Source organism: Neomonachus schauinslandi, chromosome 4, assembly GCF_002201575.2.
Source record: "Neomonachus schauinslandi chromosome 4, ASM220157v2, whole genome shotgun sequence".
NCBI lineage: Eukaryota > Metazoa > Chordata > Mammalia > Carnivora > Phocidae > Neomonachus > Neomonachus schauinslandi.
Genome location: NC_058406.1, coordinates 146906657 through 146925147, shown reverse-complemented (window position 1 = coordinate 146925147; position 18491 = coordinate 146906657). Strand labels below are relative to the sequence as shown.

General features: G+C 39.6%; 1 protein-coding gene and 1 non-coding gene across 9 annotated transcripts in view; both read right to left on the bottom strand.

Moving 5' to 3' along the window:
* Positions 1-930: 930 nt before the first annotated feature.
* Positions 931-1121, bottom strand: LOC123324800. Its single transcript, XR_006540064.1, has one exon. It is a non-coding gene; the product is annotated as a U2 spliceosomal RNA (small nuclear RNA).
* A 4061-nt stretch (positions 1122-5182) lies between these two features.
* The window catches only part of ESRP1 (epithelial splicing regulatory protein 1), a 54796-nt gene continuing 41487 nt past the window's right edge, over positions 5183-18491 (bottom strand). For 3 of the 8 annotated variants that reach the window (XM_021688669.1, XM_021688670.2, XM_044914650.1), the window contains exons 14-16: positions 15034-15184; positions 11512-11621; positions 5183-6686 (exon numbers count right to left, since the gene is read on the bottom strand). In XM_021688669.1, the coding sequence (XP_021544344.1) occupies positions 11547-11621; positions 15034-15184 (226 nt within the window). In that variant the 3' untranslated portion in view covers positions 5183-6686; positions 11512-11546. The remainder of the gene's footprint in view (positions 6687-11511; positions 11622-15033; positions 15185-18491) is intronic. The other 5 variants (XM_021688671.2, XM_021688672.2, XM_021688673.2 and 2 more) reach the window with 3 other exon arrangements.

Here is an 18491-nt window from a genome sequence, read left to right as displayed (position 1 = left end):
TTTTTCCTACAGCAAATGGGAACCTTCAATCAAAAGGTTTTTAAGAACATGTAATCATTATGAGTGTTATTATCACACACATCGAAAAATAAAGAGGCCGGGAGGAAACTTTTGGAGGGGATGGATATTTGTGGCATCGATTGTGGTTATGGTTTCACCTGTGTATACTTAACTCCAAGCTCATCAAGTTGTATATGTTAAATATGGGCAGCTTTTTGTGTCTCAGTCATACCTCAATTACTGCTTCTTTTTCTTTTTTTAAAGAACGTGTAATCTGGGGCTCATTGGGTGGCTCACTTGGTAGGTGTCTGACTCTATTTTGGTTCAGGTCGGGCTCCGTGCTCAGTGCAGAATCTGCTTGAAATCCTCTGTCTCTCCCTCTATCCCTCCCTGCCATTCCCCCCCACCACCACTCGCACTCTCTTTCTCAAATAAATAAATAAAATCTTTAAAGAACATATAATCAGATCTGTGGTCATTTAAAAAGGTTTTTTAAAAAGCATTTTGGCAATAGAGGAAAGCAGAATTTGATACAAGGAGTCCAGTATTGAGGCAAAAAGCCGTGAAAGAGGAAGTTAAAGAATGACTTTCTTAACTTTGGCATCCAGTGGTATGCAGCACTGCTTCCTGAAGTACAAAGAATACAAGGAGTAGCAGATCATAGAGATCATAGAGAGAGAAGTTCTCTTTTAAGCATGTTGAATTTGAATTGCCAGGGGAGATGTCCAGATGGAAATGTCCATTATGGCTCCACAGAAGAGTGTGGAAGAAAATGAGTTTGCCCAGAGAATGAATAGAAGGAAAAGGTAGCTGAGGAAGGAACTGTTAGAAATACCATCAGATAGGGACAGATGAATCACCAGGGAGGCTAGAAGCAGAATAAGCTGAGAATTTCACATTGATTTTTTTTTTTCCTACTGTTGCCCTGGAGGCGGGTGCACCGTTCCTGGAAGTACTGCAATACCAGGTTGATGTGTGGAGTGGACAGAGCAAACTCCTATTCAATCTCCCTACTCCAAAAGTCCACTTAATATATTGTCCTTGGATAGAAGACATATCAGATATTAAACTGATAGGAACAGATACTACTCCTGATCTTAGGCAAAAGGCTGAGAAGCGATTCACATTGACTTTTTAAAAAGGATTTTATTTATTTATTTGACAGACAGAGACAGTGAGAGAGGGAACACAAGCAGGGGGAGTGGGAGAGGGAGAAGCAGGCTCCCCGCAGAGCAGGGAGCCCGACGCGGGACTCGATCCCAGGACCCTGGGATCATGACCTGAGCTGAAGGCAGTCGCTTAACCAACTGAGCCACCCAGGCGCCCTAAAAAATTTTTATTTATTTTAGAGAGAGAGAGAGGGCGAGGGAGAGAGAATCTCAAGCAGACTCCATGCTCAGCGCAGAGCCCATCTTGGGGCTCAATCTCACAATCCATGAGATCATGACCTGAGCCAAAATCAAGAGTTGGACATTTAACCACCTGAGCCACCCAGGTGCCCCCACATTGATTTTTTTTAAGTTTATTTATTTAATAATCTCTGCAACCAATGTGAGGCTCAAACTCATGACCCTGGGATCAAGAGTTGCACACTCCACTGACTGAGCCAGCCAGGAGCCCCTCCATTAATTTTTTAAAATGTGTTTTTGGGGTGCCTGGGTGGCTCAGTCGTTAAGCTTCTGCCTTCGGCTCAGGTCATGATCCCAGGACCCCAGGATCATGACCTGAGCTGAAGGCAGACACTTAATGACTGAGCCATCCAGGCGCCCCTGTTTTTGGTGTTTAAATATTTAATTAATTTATTTATTTGACAGAGAGAGAGTACAAGCAGGGGGAGCAGCAGTGGGAGGGGGAGAAGCAGGTTTCCCGCTGAGCATCGAACCCTGGGATCATGACCTGAATGGAAGGCAGACACTTAACCAACTGAGCCACCCAGGCACCCCTGTTTTGGTGTTTAATTCTACTATCATACAGGTTTCGGTTATAAAACACTGCCTCAAATTCAAGTGTGTAACCAGAAGCTTTGTTACCCATTTATCTACATTCACTTTTAGAACAGCAACAATATGCAGCTACTGAATAATTCAGGTGCTGAATCAGTGGCATGCTGGCAATAAAGTAAAAAGGCAGACCCAAGGAACACTCTGGAGCCCAACTTTGTGACACTATAAACAACGAAAGGTATTTGTGCTGGGCTCGGAAAAAGAGCCAAAGCGGAAAAAGGAGCAGCTATGAGAGTATTAACCACATCATCCAGTCTCCAAATCTAATTTTCCACATCCCTTCCTTTTACTTTCTGTGCAACTCTGAAGTTTTACTTGACCATTTCCTAGTCTATCATCATAGTAGTACCTACTATAATAGGTTGTTATGAAAAGTCATTTAACCAATATAATGCTTATTATTGTTGGACATACACGTTCTCAGTGCTTGTTTTGTTGTAGTTTACAGTATATTCTTCCCATGTAATGAGTTCCAGCTTGGTTTTTGGCCCCAAATATCCCTCCACATTCCATATAATGGAATTGTGTTGAACTACAATGAAATAAGGACAAAATTTAGGTCTAAGATAGGGGCAAGTCAAGTAATTTGCTTCTGCACCTTTTTTCCCTAGGCCTACACTTTGGTATCTCGGCTTTTACTATCTCACTCAACACAAAGGAAGCAGTAAAAATGTAGAAAAACAGTATTCTCCTTAAGGCACCCACTTAGTGCTCTTATTCCCGAATTTCATCCTGGTGGCCTTCTGGTCTTCAAAGTTTATTTATTTGTCAGAGACGGAGGGAGAGAGAGAGAAAGAGAGCACAAGCAAGGGAAGCAGCAGGCAGAGGAGAAGCAGGCTCCCCACTGAGCAAGAAGTCCAATGCGGGGCTCGATCCCAGGGTCCTGGAATCATGACCTGAGCAGAAGGCAGAGGCTTAACCAACTGAGCCACTCGAGTGTCCCCAGTTTTATTTTGTTTTTTGTTTTTGTTTAAGATTTTATTTATCTCTTTGAGAGAGAGTGCATGCATGAGCAGGGGCAGGGGCAGAGGGAGAGGGGGAAGCCGACTCCACTGAGCACAGAGCCTGAAACAGGACTCTACATGGGGCTCCACACGAGGCTTGATCCCAGACCCCAAGATCATGACCTGAGCCTAAGTCAGACACTTAACCAACTGTGCCACCCAGGCGTCCCCACCAATTCAGTTCTTTTTTATTTTTTTTTAAGATTTTATTTATTTATTTGAGAGAGAGAATGAGAGAGAGAGGGAGCATGAGAGGGGGGAGGGTCAGAGGGAGAAGCAGACTCCCTGCTGAGCAGGGAGCCCAATGTGGGACTCGATCCCGGGACTCCAGGATCATGACCTGAACCTAAGGCAGTCGCTTAACCAACTGAGCCACACAGGAGCCCCCCCACCAGTTCAGTTCTATTCTTCTACTCTTCTCAAGAACATCACCTCCTACAGTGGCTTAATTTTAAATTTGGAGATCAATATATTTTTTAAAGATTTTATTTATTTATTTGACAGAGAGTGACACAGCAAGAGAGGGAACACAAGCAGGGGGAGTGGGAGAGGGAGAAGCAGCCTTCCTGAGGAGCAGGGAATCTGATGCGGGGCTCGATCCCAGGACCCTAGGATCATGACCTGAGCCGAAGGCAGACGCTTAACAACCGAGCCACCCAGGTGCCCCCCATTTATTTTTTTATTTAGTAATGTCTACCCAACATGAGGCTCGAACTCATGACCCCAAGATCAAGAGTCCCACGCTTTTCCTACTGAGCCAGCCAAGCACCCTGGAGGATCCATTTTAAACTTGACCCAAAGGATTTGCTTCAAAATAATTCAATGGGGAAAATGGAAAGGGATATAAAGCAAGATGGGCCTGGAGTTCATCATTGTTGAAGCTGGGTAAAGGGTGCAAAGTGTTCAACATTCTACTTTTTTATGTCCCCAATAGCTGGGGAAAGTAGGGAGATGAAGAGAAATTGTGCAATCAGCTATAAACCTAAGAGATGGACCTTTAAGGTCTTTTACATATTCTGGTCCTCTTTGTGCTCATTTTTTCTTCCTTCCCTTACTCCACATCCTACTTTTTTTCTGCCGTGAGAGTATCAGCTACATGTGTGCTATCTCAGGGAGGTAAATAGAAAAACAAGTTTAGCACTTAACTTTTTGGTTAAGGCAGGGAATAGACTGGGCAATGTTAAAAGCCTGCCAGAGACAGAGAATGTGGATCAGAATCTCAGCTTGCCTAGAGAACTCTGCCACCTCCTTGCGGATGATGGCAGAGACACCCAAAGGTGAAGTACAAACCTGAAAGCAAGGACTCCATTTTTTTAAAGGACATTGGCAAGCACCGGGACTGAAAAACTTTCCAGGTGAACTAAACTTCCTATCCTGTGAATGCTTCACAAGGGCTGAGTGAACGGAAATGTGCTAGACAGGGGGAAATACAGGTATACTTCCTGCCGTGAGGTTGTAATCTAAATTCAGAATTGATACACTTGAGCTCTGTAACAAGATTATGTATGTCAAGTGATCCTGACAATATATAACAGTTCTGAAATAGCAGACCTCAGCCAAGACTTGACTGTAGCCTGAAGAATGGAAAGAATTTGGATTTGAGAATATTGCAGAACTCCATATGGGCAAAGAAAGAGTAATTGGAATAAAGGACTGTGTGGGATTCAGAAACAAAGTGCTACATCTTCTTAGTTTTCTGTGGCTTACGTTAGGTTTTTAAATTGTCAAGTAGAGCACCAGTAAAAATGCAAGGATAAAATGATCTGACTGCTCTAACAGTTAAACATTTCAAAATCAAAGTTTCAGTGATTTAGGTTTTAAAGGATGGTTGTTTGGGGGCGCTTGGGTGGCTCAGTCAGGTAAGCGTCTGTCTTTGGCTCAGGTCATGATCTCAGGGTCCTGGGATTGAGCCCCACATCGGGCTCCCTGCTCAGCAGTGAGTCTGCTTCCCCCTCTGCCTGCCACTCCTTCTGCTTGTGCTGTCAAATCAATCTTAAAAAGAAAAAAAAGGGTGGTTGTTTGAACTATATCTGGAGTGCATTTATCCTTGGTGGCTTTTACAAATCCTCATGGCAAACAGAAAAAAACTTACCACCTTGGAAAAAGATGGCTTACCCATGCCCTCCCACCATGACCCTAACTCTTCCAGGAATAAAAGAGCACACACGCTTTGAGATTAAACAGGCAAGTTTTATTATCAAACGTAACAATTCTACGAAAACTCAGTAGTATTGTGGTATTACTTTCTTAAAGTCTTTCAGAGCTTTGGGCAGACAGCATCTTAAGGCATCAAGTATAAACAACTCTTTTTCTGATCTTAAGTGCCAGTTGTCACCAATTTTCACACCAAATGGTATTTGGTTTTTTTCCTACTGCAGTTAGAGGGCCGTGGCTGGTCAGGTGAAGAGGGAATGTTTCGCTCTCCGTTCAAGGTGTTAATCAAAGTAATGCAACGGAAATAAAAATAGCAGCCACAGGAATCTGCAGAGCATTGCATCCAAACCAAGGACAATAGGGGTAACTTAAAGACACGTGTGCACTTTATCAAATCCTGTTTTCCTCTCTGGAGTTGTAGGAGGCAGCAGTACTAGCTAGCTAGTGTCTAATATTGCACTTTTTAGCATAAACACAGCTAAACACAGAGTGCTAAACACTGACAGTATCAGTACCTGCTTTAACGGCTTCAGTGTTTACTGCTCAGTCCAGCATGCTGACTACAATCCTAGGCTTTTAAAAGTTTTAATTATTTGACAGTTAAGGCATTAGAGAGAAAGGTTTAAGGCTCTATCTTAATATATACCAGCATTCACTTCAGTTAGTATATCGCTTTCTAGAATACACTGTTCAAATATTCTCATTTACGATATTAAAAACTATGGAATTTCTCTTATTAAAGTCCAAACCATCAGTAATGGGAAAAGTACAATATAAAATAATACATACGAAGCCACAATGTTCAGTTACAGTTTAAACTAGAAATTACTAACTACGCATAGCTGCTTCATTTTTGGTTTTGCATTTTGGCCCCTAGTTCATTCTTATTTACAATGGTACCTGCTGAGAAAAAAAGATGGAACTTTGAAGCTAGGAGTGTTTGGTAGTAGGTGCGCGAGGTCTTCTGATTTATCCCAAGGTGTTTTAAAAGGCAGTTTCATTGGTTTAACTGTAAGACATCATGAGGGCCAAGATAGTGGGAAAATATGATTTTTATTTAAGTTTGTGACTTAAGGATTCTAAGACCTTATTCTTGAATTACTTAGTGAGGGCACACTTGTGCAGAAGACAGGGAGATGGAGAACGAAAAATGGAAACACACAAATGAAGCTTCCACAACAGAGTTATTGATGGAGATGGTAGACACTAGTATTTTTTTTGTCCAAGACTTAAAACTTAGGAAACACCAATGATGCCATGTTAGCTGGAAGTAATGGAGTCACCCGATTTCAAATTCACATTTTAAATGCCTATTTGCAATCAGCAAGGAGCCAGGCATGCTGCTTGCTACAGGATTTGGCTTCACTGGCTCAAATTTTTTACTCTCCCAAAAGGTAGGGCAAAAGCCCACTGTCCAATCATGTTTGCTGAGAATACTGCAGCCTGAGTATAGACAAACTTCCCATGAAGTTGCTAGAAGTTGTCATATCTGACGGTTTCAGGATCACCAAACATCTTTCAAACACTGGAAAAAAAAAAACAAACACAACAATAAAATATTATAGTCTCCAAATTTCTCAATTATTGGGAGCTATAAAAAATTATTTTGAATGACACAAGGTTTAAAAAAAAAAAAAAGCCTTAGGTAGTCCAAATTTTTATTTTATACATAGCTGGCATTTACAAGGCAAGTTCTCAGAGAGTACAGTGCTGGTAAGTGAAGTTTGTGATAACTGGAATTTCCACAACTCCCTACCTTGTGTATTACCATGCATGATAATGTGTATGTTTTCACCTCTATACTTCACTCAGCTCCTTTGTGGAGAGACCATTTTACAATGTCTATACGAACACAGACATTCCTCAGTCTGGGTTCCCAAGTTACCACAGCATTCTTCTGATATTAGAGGCTCAATACTACTATTAAAACCATTAAGACAATTTTTAAAAATTAAATTGTAGTATAAGAAATTTCAAATAATGTGAAACAAAAATATCTGAGTAAGAAGCAATGAGGCGGGGCACCTGGGTGACTCAGTCCATTGAGCATCTGCCTTTGGCTCAGGTCATGATCCCAGGGTCCTGGGTTCGAGCCCCTCATTGGGCTCCCTGCTCAGCGGGAAGCCTGCTTCTCCCTCTCCCACTGCCCCCTTGCTTGTGTTCCCTCTCTCACTGCCCCCCTCTCTGTCAAATAAATAAATAAATAAAATCTTAAAAAAAAAAAAAAGGCAATGAGGCATAACATTATAGGAAACATGAACTCTACATGTGAGTAGCTGATTAACAACCTTTATGTGGATTAATTCATTTATCCACACAACCATCCTATAAGATTACCATGTTATCCCCATTATGCAGATGGAGAAATGGAGGCATAGAGCAATTAAACCAGTAGTTAGCAGGTCCAGAATTTGAACACAGATTGGTTCCACTATGCTATTTCACTTATACAACACACTTGGGCTCCATGCTCAGCAGGGAGTCTGCTTGAGATTCTCTCTCCCTGTCCCGCTTCCCCTGCTCATGCCCGCAAGAGCGCTTTCTCTCTCTCAAAGAAACAAACAAATAAATAAATCTTTAAAAAAAATTACTGTGGGATGCCCGGGTGGCAGTTGGTTAAATATCTGCCTTTGGCTCAGGTCATGATCCCAGGGTCCAGGGCTCCGCATTGGGCTCCTTGCTCAGCAGGGAGCCTGCTTCTCCCACTGTCTGCCACTCCTCCCCCACCGCCCCCTGCTTGTGTTCTCTAACAAACAAAATCTTTTTAAAAAAATTACTACAATTTGGGGACGCCTGGGTGGCTCAGTCGTTAAGTGTCTGCCTTCGGCTCAGGTCATGATCCCAGGGTCCTGGGATCGAGCCCCACATCGGGCTCCCTGCTCAGCGGGAAGCCTGCTTCTCCCTCTCCCACTCCCTCCACTTGTGTTCCCTCTCTCGCTGTGTCTCTGTCAAATAAATAAATAAAATCTTAAAAAAAAAAACAACACACACCTTAGAAAAAATTACTACAATTTGGTGACTTAAAACAACAGAAACTTATTCTCTCACAATTCTGACAGCCAAAAGTCAGAAATCAAGGTTATCAGCCAGGATGCATACCCTCCAGAGACTCTTGGGAACATTCTTTGCTTCTTCCAGCTTCTGATGGCTGCAGGTGCTCCTTGGCTTATGCCTGCATCATCCCAGTCTCTGCCTCCATGGTTGTACTGCCCCCTCTTCTCCTGTATCTGCCCATTCTCCTTCAGCCTCTTGCATTAAGGGCCCACCCAGATAATGCAGGATAAATTCCTTTTCTGAAGATCCTTAATTTACATTTTTGGCCAGATAAGGTAATAGTCACAGGTTCCAGGGATTGGGACATGGATATATATTTGGGACCACCGTTCAGCTGACTACAAGTACTTACTCTGCCATGCTCTTATTTGCTCAATGAAAAAGAGTACCAAGACTGAAACTAGAAGTGATGGATCTTTTGGTCAGCTTGGTCATAAGATGTATGACTCTGAAAGTTATCCAGCCTCCTGGGTTTCATTTCCTCATCTGTCATATAGAGCCATAGGGCACCCGCCCCGATGCCTCACAGTGCTAAGACTCAAGAGGCACTGGAGATATAAAATGTTTAAGAGCATAAGGCCCTCTATTGGTGTAAGTATCATCTACTGGTGATGATAAATCTGATTATTAATATAGATGAGTTGAAAACAATATATAGTCACACTATAAGGTTAAGAGGAAAAGAAACTAGGTCCAAATTGCATGAGGGCATACAAAAAAGCTGAAAGGAAATATTCATTGTGGTTATTTCTGGAGGATGGAATTATTAGACTTCTTTGTACATGTCTATATGTTCCAAATTCTTTAAAATGAACACACAATACTTTTGTGATCCTTACCTCCCAGGGTTGCTGAGATCATTAAAAGAGATAACTTATAACTTATGCCAAGTGTTTCACAAAATACCCCACGTAAATTTTTTATAATTCTCAATATAAAAGCAGATTAATCTGATGTTAGAATAAAGTGCAAATTTTTTTTTTTTTTAAAGATTTTATTTAGGGGTGCCTGGGTGGTTCAGTGGTTAAGCGTCTGCCTTCAGCTCAGGTCATGATCTCAGGGTCCTGGGATCGAGCCCCGCATTGGGCTCCCTGCTCAGCGGGAAGCCTGCTTCTCCCTCTCCCACTTCCCCTGCTTGTGTTCCCTCTCTCGCTGTGTCTCTCTCTGTCAAATAAATAAATAAAATCTTTTATTTTATTTATTTGACAGAGAGAGAGAGAGAGCGCAAGTACAAGCAGGGGGAGTTGCAGGCAGAGGGAGAAGCAAGCTCCTTGCTGAGCAAGAAGCCGGATGTGGGACTTGATCCGAGGACCCCAGGATCATGACCTAAGCCAAAGGCAGATGCTTAACCGACTGAGCCACCCAGGCGTCCCAAAAATCTGGGTTTTAACAGAGCACCTGATTTGCTATTCTATCATGACCCCAAGCATAAGATAGAATCAAAGGTGAGTAATGGTTATAGTCAATTCAGGGTATTTCTAATGTAATGGCAAAAAGTTCCATTTCTAATTCAATATGTTCATTTTACTATATAGATAGTATGCTTATCAAATTCATAAACAACATTTAGAGGCTGAATAAAGAACATTTCAAATGACAAAGTATGGACCAAAAAGAGTATCAGAAGTCTAGATTAATGTGCTCCCATCACTGTATACTAGACTAGAAAATACCCACTTCCCACTGCAAAGTATCTGGGCATGGTGCTCTCTAGGACCCAAGAGATCTTGAAACCTCACAGAAAATGGCAGAGAATCATCACCTCCACCCCCAAACTGAGGTTTCTAAAACTTCAGAAGGAGAGTCTAAGACCCCAATTGTCATTTTTCAAGGACAACATTCTACTACTAGTAACCATGTTTTCCAATTTAGAATCCATATGGTTAAGGCCCATAGGATCCTCAACCATAAAAATGGTAACAAAATTTGAAGATGGTATGCCAGGAAACCAATTTCAGCAAACTCAATAATAAAAAATGAAGAAATTAAGCCACACCAATTCCTGACCATGTCCCCACAATACATTCTCTCAAGCAGTCTCACACAGAAAGCCAGTATCCTTTAAGAAAAGTTTACCAATTAAACTATTTTCAAAAACTATCAGGGTTCCTTCCCTCTAGATTTAGACAATGAACCTTAAAAACACTATGCTAACAGAAATAAGCTAATCATGAAAAGACAAATATTGTGTTATTTATGAGGTACCGAGAATAGTCAAATGCATAGAAACAGAAGTAGAAAGGTTGCCAGGGGCTGAGGGAAGAGGGAAATGGGGAGATTCAGTTTGAGAAGAAGCAGCCAGATGGTGGTGATGGTTACATAATAATGTGAATGTACTTAATGCCACTGAACTGTACGCTTAAAAATGGTTAATTTTATGTTATCTATACTTACAACTATCAAAAAAAAAAAAAGAAATGGGAAAAAGTACACCCAACTCAATAGAATTACCATAGGACTCAGTGATTCCACTCCTAGATACATGCCCAAGAGAATTAAAAACAGGTACTTGAAGATTTGTACATAAATATTCATCTCAGCGCTGTTTACAGTAGCAAGAAGGTGGAAACAACCCAAGTGTCTATCAGTGGAGAAATGAACAAAATGTGGCATATCCATACAATGGAATATTATTTGGCCATAAAACGGAATGAAGTACTGATACATGCCACAACAAGGATGAACCTCAAAAACACGTGAAGTGAGAAGCAGCCAGTCACAAGAGTCACATATTGTAGGATTCCATTTATATGCAATATCTACTATAGGCAAATCCACGCAGACAGGAAGCATAGTGGTTGCCAGGGTCGATGGGGAAAGAAAATAGGAGAGATACTGCTTAATGAGCATGGGGTTTCCTTTTGGGTGATTAAGAGGTTTTGGAACTAGATAGAGATGGTATTTACACATGTTGTGAATACACTAAATGTCAATGAATTGTAGACTTAAAAATTATGGATTTTGTTATGTGATTTTTACCTCAGTTAAAACAAAAACAAAAAGCATACCCAACCTGCATTCCACATGAAATACAGCAAATGGATTTCCAAATGGAAAAGTTTTCCCTTGAGCTCAAAATAACATACAACTATTATCCATAAATGTTACTTAGATACGGTCTCCTTGGGTGACACACTGAATTCCAGTCTCCCATTTCTTCCAGGATTTCTGACCCTCCTACATCACACTAAAGAAAAGGGGAAACTTCTCACCCAACTCATAAAAAATACTTTCAGATTCTCTACCTCTTTTTGTCTGACCCTTTACGATTTAGCTTTCACATCATAGTGCCTTACCTTCTTTTCTGAGGATGGTCTAACTGCTGGGGCCCTTAAATACAAACCCATTCTTTGGGTAGAGTCCTGGCCTGGTCATTTGTGTGTACAAATCCATCATCGGCTGCATACTAAAATGCAAGTTAGAACAAACAGGATCAAAAGATGGACAAACTGCCACTACGGATGATTAGTATTTCAACTGAATAGATCTACCAACAGTATTATACTCTATTTAGACTGTGGGAAACAAGTTAAAACTCTGGTATAAACCACATACATAACCACAAATCCCAAGTCACCACATCCTACTTAACATGTCTAAATACCATAAAACTTCCTTTTAGGAAGTTCGTTCGATTGAACACAGGGATAAGAAAAGAATACCCTAACACAATAAACACCAAACCTTTCAGATCTTGCTAACGGTACAGTTTCCATGATACCACAGGTGTGACTAGATGCAAAAGAGTTGAGTACCAACTATTTGCAAGGTATCGTACAATACGCCCAGCCTCTGCAAACAACTCTGTGAACTTTAAATATTAGATGTTACTGGGAATATCAGCCTAATTCTCCCAGGAGGATAGCAAGTAAAAATATGAGCAGTGACAGGCTCAAAGAAATACTGATTAAAGTCAGTATTTTGAGAAGAAACAAAAACTAGCACTATTGAAAATGCAAAGCCATTAACAGTAAACGGTAAAGCAAAGAGCAAATAAAGTGAAAGGAATTATGAAAGGATACCAGACAGTCCAGAATAAGAGGCCCATTAACTAAAATACAGATACGGGTTTATTTTCACAACCAGAATGACATTCTCCTGACCGAATATTTTCATGGTAGCTTGTCTTGATATAGTCAGTTCTTATTCTATAAATCTCATTTATCAAAATGGACCCAACCCAGGCACTTTAACTTTATAAAATTATAGACTTTTTCATTATATATATATATATTTTTTTAAATCTCTACACCCAATGTGGGGTTCAAACTCACGGCCCCAAGATCAAGAGTCACATGCTCTTACAACTGAGTCACCCAGGAGCCCCTACCTCAAGATATTTTTTAAAGGCAGAATCAGAAACTATCAAGAGACTTCATTCACTCAACCGATTATTACCACCTATTTGTTTAAATTATATATTACATAACCATGATAATCGTAACCAGAAATCAAATGAAAACCTCTCATTAAATCAAAAACAGCAAGAAATACACCATAAATAAAGACAAACACAAAATACACTTAAGAGAACACAGTTTTAAGTCATCCTCCACTGATTCTGTCTTACAGTAAAGCTATACCTAAACAATCTGAAATCCTATAGCGAGTGGCTATTACCAAAATAATGGAGTACAGGGAAAAAAAAAAGGCAACATGGACTCTCAAAGACAGAAAATATGAGCCTTTATGTAAGAGTGATACAAAAGATTTCAGAGGCATGCACAGTTACTGCCTTAAAGCTGAAATTACTAAAGACACTGGAATAATTTGATATACTTATTAGGTGAGGTTCCTATGTAATCTTTAAGTATAAGCTTTAGGCCCAACCTGGGGCTTGAACTCACCACCATGAGATCAAGAGTTGCATGGTCTACCAACTGAGCCAACCAAGCACCCCAGGTTCCTACATAATCCTAATTTGTTGATCCAGTTCATAAACTCAAGCACTTCAGCAATGAAGGCCAAATGACTTGAGATGAAATAATTTTGCACAATCTTCTTACTTCTGATTATACCAGATAACTCTAACCTTCAATGATTCCCAAGAAGCTACTAGAAAATAAACTGCTACAAACTTATTTGATCTCAACTCTGAAGCATGTCAATCTTTTAGCTATAAATCTAGAAATAACTGCTTTTATTTGTTTCTGGTAGAGTAAATACCCATAAAAGCCAGCCATAGAACTCTTCACAATAAGAGCAATTTTGCTTAATGTCATAACCAATTTATGTATATGATCACTTACTTCTCTATTCAGTTGAAGGTGAAAAGTTGATTAGTCAAAACAAAAAAGAAAATTAATTCAGCTGACCCCTAAAACTTGAAACTTTGCTTGTAACTTTCCAGAATTGGAAAACATTGGAAGAAAATATTGAAACTCAAATGTTTATCTTGGTCACATTAAGCAATTTCTTCAATAGCCTTCAGTAAAATTCTATTCCTTTCATAATCTCATGAATCTCATATGAAGTTTAGAAAGTAACTTTGTTTAGTCCTGCAAGAGCTCCCAGTAGGCAGCATATTGGATTAAGGAAGAAGGAAAGTCTCTCCAATAGTCCCCCTTATCAGCAGTTTCAGTTACCCTCCACAAGAAGCAGAGGATCCTAATGCGACATCACGATGCCTAAGTCATTCACCTCAATTCCTCTCACCACACAGGCATTAAGCCAGGCAGTAACAAAAAGTAACTTTTGTCCAACCTTCATTGGATTTTCTTCATTTGCCAGAGAATACTCTATGTTAAAAGCCCATAAGACCATTACAGTAACTTGGTGGGTTTGTGGCATTTCCACTGAGATCATTTTGGCTGAGCTCCACAGTCCTCCATGATTCATGGCTATTAAGCTTGTAAACCCATTCTAACAGCGAAAACAGCCTCTGCAAGCACGACCTCTACAACGCTGTACTGTAAACGCTCAGGCTTATTTTAGGATTTGACATTTATGGCTATAAACACTTTTCAACTCTAGAGACTCAAGCAAAGTTCAGCTCCAAGAAGAAAGATAATTTTTGCTATTGATGCAATAAAAAAGCTTCAGGATACTGATTTTTAGACATTGCAGGAAAGGAATTCAGGTTCTAGGTAATTATGTCATTTGTGGAAAGAAAGATTGCTCAGATGTGATGGCATTGAGGAGATTTTGCTTCCTGTTAAAGAGCTCTTACCAAGAAACATCTCATTTTTTAGCTTGAGCCAGAAAACAACTGATGGACACAGGCAGTTGTAGAAAAACCCGGTAAGACTGAATATTCGTTTTACAAGAATTACAGCAGATCATTTCATAAAAGGCTAATTATCCTATAGCTCATTTTAATAAGTTAGCATCTAAAGATTCATTGAGTCTCCTTTGTTTTTTTCCAAGTTAGGCAGAGAGGCCTCTAACCACTTTTTAAATACTCAAGCTTCATGTTTAAGTACATTTTTGTTGTTGTTGTTGTTAGTCAAGAATGTGACTTTGATGAAAACTCCTTAGCAGCCAACCCTATTCTGGATGAAAAGACCCACACTGCTGTGTGCTCTGAAGATCTTTCCCAAAGTAGCCCGATTTTCAAAAAGAGCACCAACAGATTATGTTGACACAAGTAGAACAGCACAGAAAAGCCCTCATCTTGTCAAAGGGGTGAGTTTGAAGTTAGCATTCACACGACTAGTCCCTCTGACATTGTCTCTGGTTCTTTTTGCCTCTGTAAGCAAATCTATCCGCACATGTACACATGAGGTTCAGAGAATCTGCTTCTTTCCTGGCTGCACTCTTCAGGCAAATCAACGTAAGTAATAAGGGCACTGTGTATTTTTCTTCTTCAAGCTACTGACCTGGTAACCTTGGAAGAAGTTAAGAATTTCCTTAACTCCAGTATTGTAGGCCAGGCCCTGCATTCTGACCACCGTGCCAGGCTGTGGAGGGACACCGCTAAGATTAGCAGCTGTAGGGAAGTAGCCAAGACTATTGGGCGAACCTGGGGGGCTAAAGGGAGAGAAAGCACAGTGAACCAATAGGAATAGACAACGTCCAATATTTACTCTAAAAACATTGGTTATTTAAGGAAACATATTCTCAAGATGATCTTTCTTAGAATTCTCGGTTCTCTCTCCCAAGACAGGTAAGAACACCATAGCTGATCTGTCCCACATTTCCACAAAAATCAAAAGTTGAAAAGTAGAACAGTCAATATAGAGTTAAGTGCAAGGCTTCCCCAGAAATCCAGTTCTGAGATTCTTAAAGGGACAGGAAGGAGAGAATTAAACCTTCACAGTCACTCAACCACAAAGCACCACTTCCAAAGCCCAGTTCATTGATGATTAACTGGCTAGTTACCCAGAATAGTAAGGCATGAAAAGGCATGAATTCAAAGGACTCCTAGGAACCATAGCCACAGAGACCAAAAGTATCCAAAGTTATTGCTCCAAAGAATAGACTGTTCTACCCGTATGTACAAGCAATTGTACAGCACAAAACACAAAGTACTACAGCACTCATGAGTTAGTTCTTCCAACCTGACTGGAAAAAAAGGTAGTGAAGTGAGTAAATTGGAAGGGACACATAACAAATTAAATCAATCACCATTAACACAAGGGGAAAATTGATGCTTGTGAACTCTTGCGTATCTGCAGCAATTACCTCCAAGGAGAACAAGCCAAGTGAATACATAATCATTCATGTGGCAACTCAAGTGATTACCATATTATGAAATTAGTTTCATCCTGTCCCCCACCCAATCTGTTTTCCATCACAATTAGTGGCCAGATACCTGTAACTGAAAATATATAGGGGAAATTTTTTTAAGGACCTTATTACCTTAAAGAGCAATAAAGACCCACAGCTTTAGATTATTAAATCTTATAAATCTAGGTAATTATCCAATTTCAAAGACAAGTAAACACATAATGGAAGGGACTAAAAATCTTCGAGATTATTCCTCCTACATAATCCTAACTGATGGGCTAATAGGAATAGTGCCAGATGTGCATATAGTTCCAGATTCCATTTTTTTTTATATTAGCACAGTAACTTTGAGCAAGTCACTTAATTTCTCTGAACTTCAATTTCATCATTTGCAAAACGGGGATAATAGCACCTTCTTAGTTTCACAGAACTGTTCTTCAGATTCAATGATATAACATACCAAATTACTCCATAAATCATAAAATGAATTTATGTTATTTCCATAACCATCATTCCATTTCATCATTTTTTAAATATTAGAGCCTGAAGATATTACTTGACATCAAGCTGCCCTTAACCTTTTAAGTTTATAAAGCAGTGATCCTCAACTTGTTTGCATATTACAGTCATTTGCGAGATGTTTACAACTTTGTATGAGGAGAGCCTGTTTAGAAGCTAACAGTCAATCTATGTGCAACTAGGAGAGCAGAGACAGGGAATGCTGAACTTTACACCTGAGCAGAAATTTAGCCATCACTCAGACACCCCTCCTATTTTTACAAAGGTAGAAACAGAAACTAAGAGTTAAATAATTTCCCAAAGGTCACCAACCAGTTAGCTCTTCAAACAAACCAGAAGAACCACCCAGATTTTTCAACCACCATTCACTCATTCAAAGACCATATTTTGCTCATGTCAAATGCCTGATAGATACTAACTCTAATTCACAAGGACCACCAAGCCTTCTCTGTGTATTTAATTGTTATTAAGTTTTCCACACTGACGATGAGACTCAGATTGTTTCCATAGTATACAACTTACTTCCATGCTCTGTCCTGACACAGTCTAGTCCTTTGGCTAAAGATCTCCTATAAATTAAATCTAGGTGTCGAATACATTCAAAATACAAACAAGACAAAACAGAAAAAAGTTATCCCACTGGAAATGTAAGGCTTTAGTGACAACTATGTTCAGCATCTATAAGGAAGCATCCTTTCTCATGAAGCCTAAACTTGGAATCCTATCCTTGTGTTTTGCACTAGGATTCCTGCTATACACAAGGCATACTAAGGAAAATTAAACAACTGTGTATCTACCTGACAGGACACAAGAGTAAGAATTTTCTAACAACCTAAATACTAAAGTCTTTCAGATTATTGAAGTAAGAATCAACAAAAATAATTTATAAAAAATGACAAGATGTAGACAAGGTAAACCCCTATGTAGAAAATAAAGTTTTTAAAAAAGCTAAAATCAAAAAACCAGTTCAGTAAAGTTAATATACAAGATCAATACCTAAAAAAGACCCATTTCATTTCTATACCCTATAGTGAAAACACAAATATGACATTAGAAAGTAATTCCATTCACCATAGTATAAAAAAAAACACCTAGGGAAAAAATTAACATAGGAATAGCTAGACTTGTATACTGAAAACTAAAAGACATTGCTTAAAAATAAAAGATAATCTACATACAAGGAAAGACAGCCCATGTTCATAAACAGAAGACTTTATATTGTTAAAATGACAATACTGTCTAAATGCACCTAAAGATTCAATTCAATAGCTATCAAAATTCCAACTGTTTTCTTTTGTTAACAAGAATAAAAAAATAACTGAACCTAAAATGTACAAGGAAATGCAAAGGACTCAGAAGAGCCACACTCTCTTGAAAATGAACAAAGCAGGGCGCCTGGGTGGCTCAGTTGGTTAAGTGACTGCCTTCGGCTCAGGTCATGATCCTGGAGTCCCGGAATCGAGTCCCGCATCGGGCTCCCTGCTTGGCAGGGAGTCTACTTCTCCCTCTGACCCTCCTCCCTCTCATGCTCTCTGTCTCTCATTCTCTCTCTCTAAAATAAATAAATAAAATCTTTAAAAAAAAAGAAAATGAACAAAGCAGGAGTTACATTTGCTAAATTCAAAACTTACTATAAAATTACAGTAATCAAGGCAGTGTGTTGCTTCCATAAAGGTAGGTAATGATCAACGGAATACAACTGAGAAGCCAGAAATAAACCCTTATATTTATGGTTCATGTGAGTTTTGACAAGAGTTCTAGACAATTCAGTGAGGAAAGAATAGAAAAGCAAACCCTGGGAGATGTTGTGGATTTCCAGACCACTACAATAAAGTGAGTATCACAATACAGCGAGTCAAATGAAGTTTCTGGTTTCCCAGTGCACATACAACATTTTGTCTAGGCTATACTGTAATGTCTTAAGTGTGCAACAGCTTTAGGCCTAAAAAACAGTGGAAATATCTTAAAAATACTTTATTGCTAAAAAATGCAAAGTACCACTTGAAGTTTCAGCTAGTTATAATTACTGATCACAGATCATAAATACTATGAAATATTTCAAAAATTCCCAAAATGCAACAGAGAAATG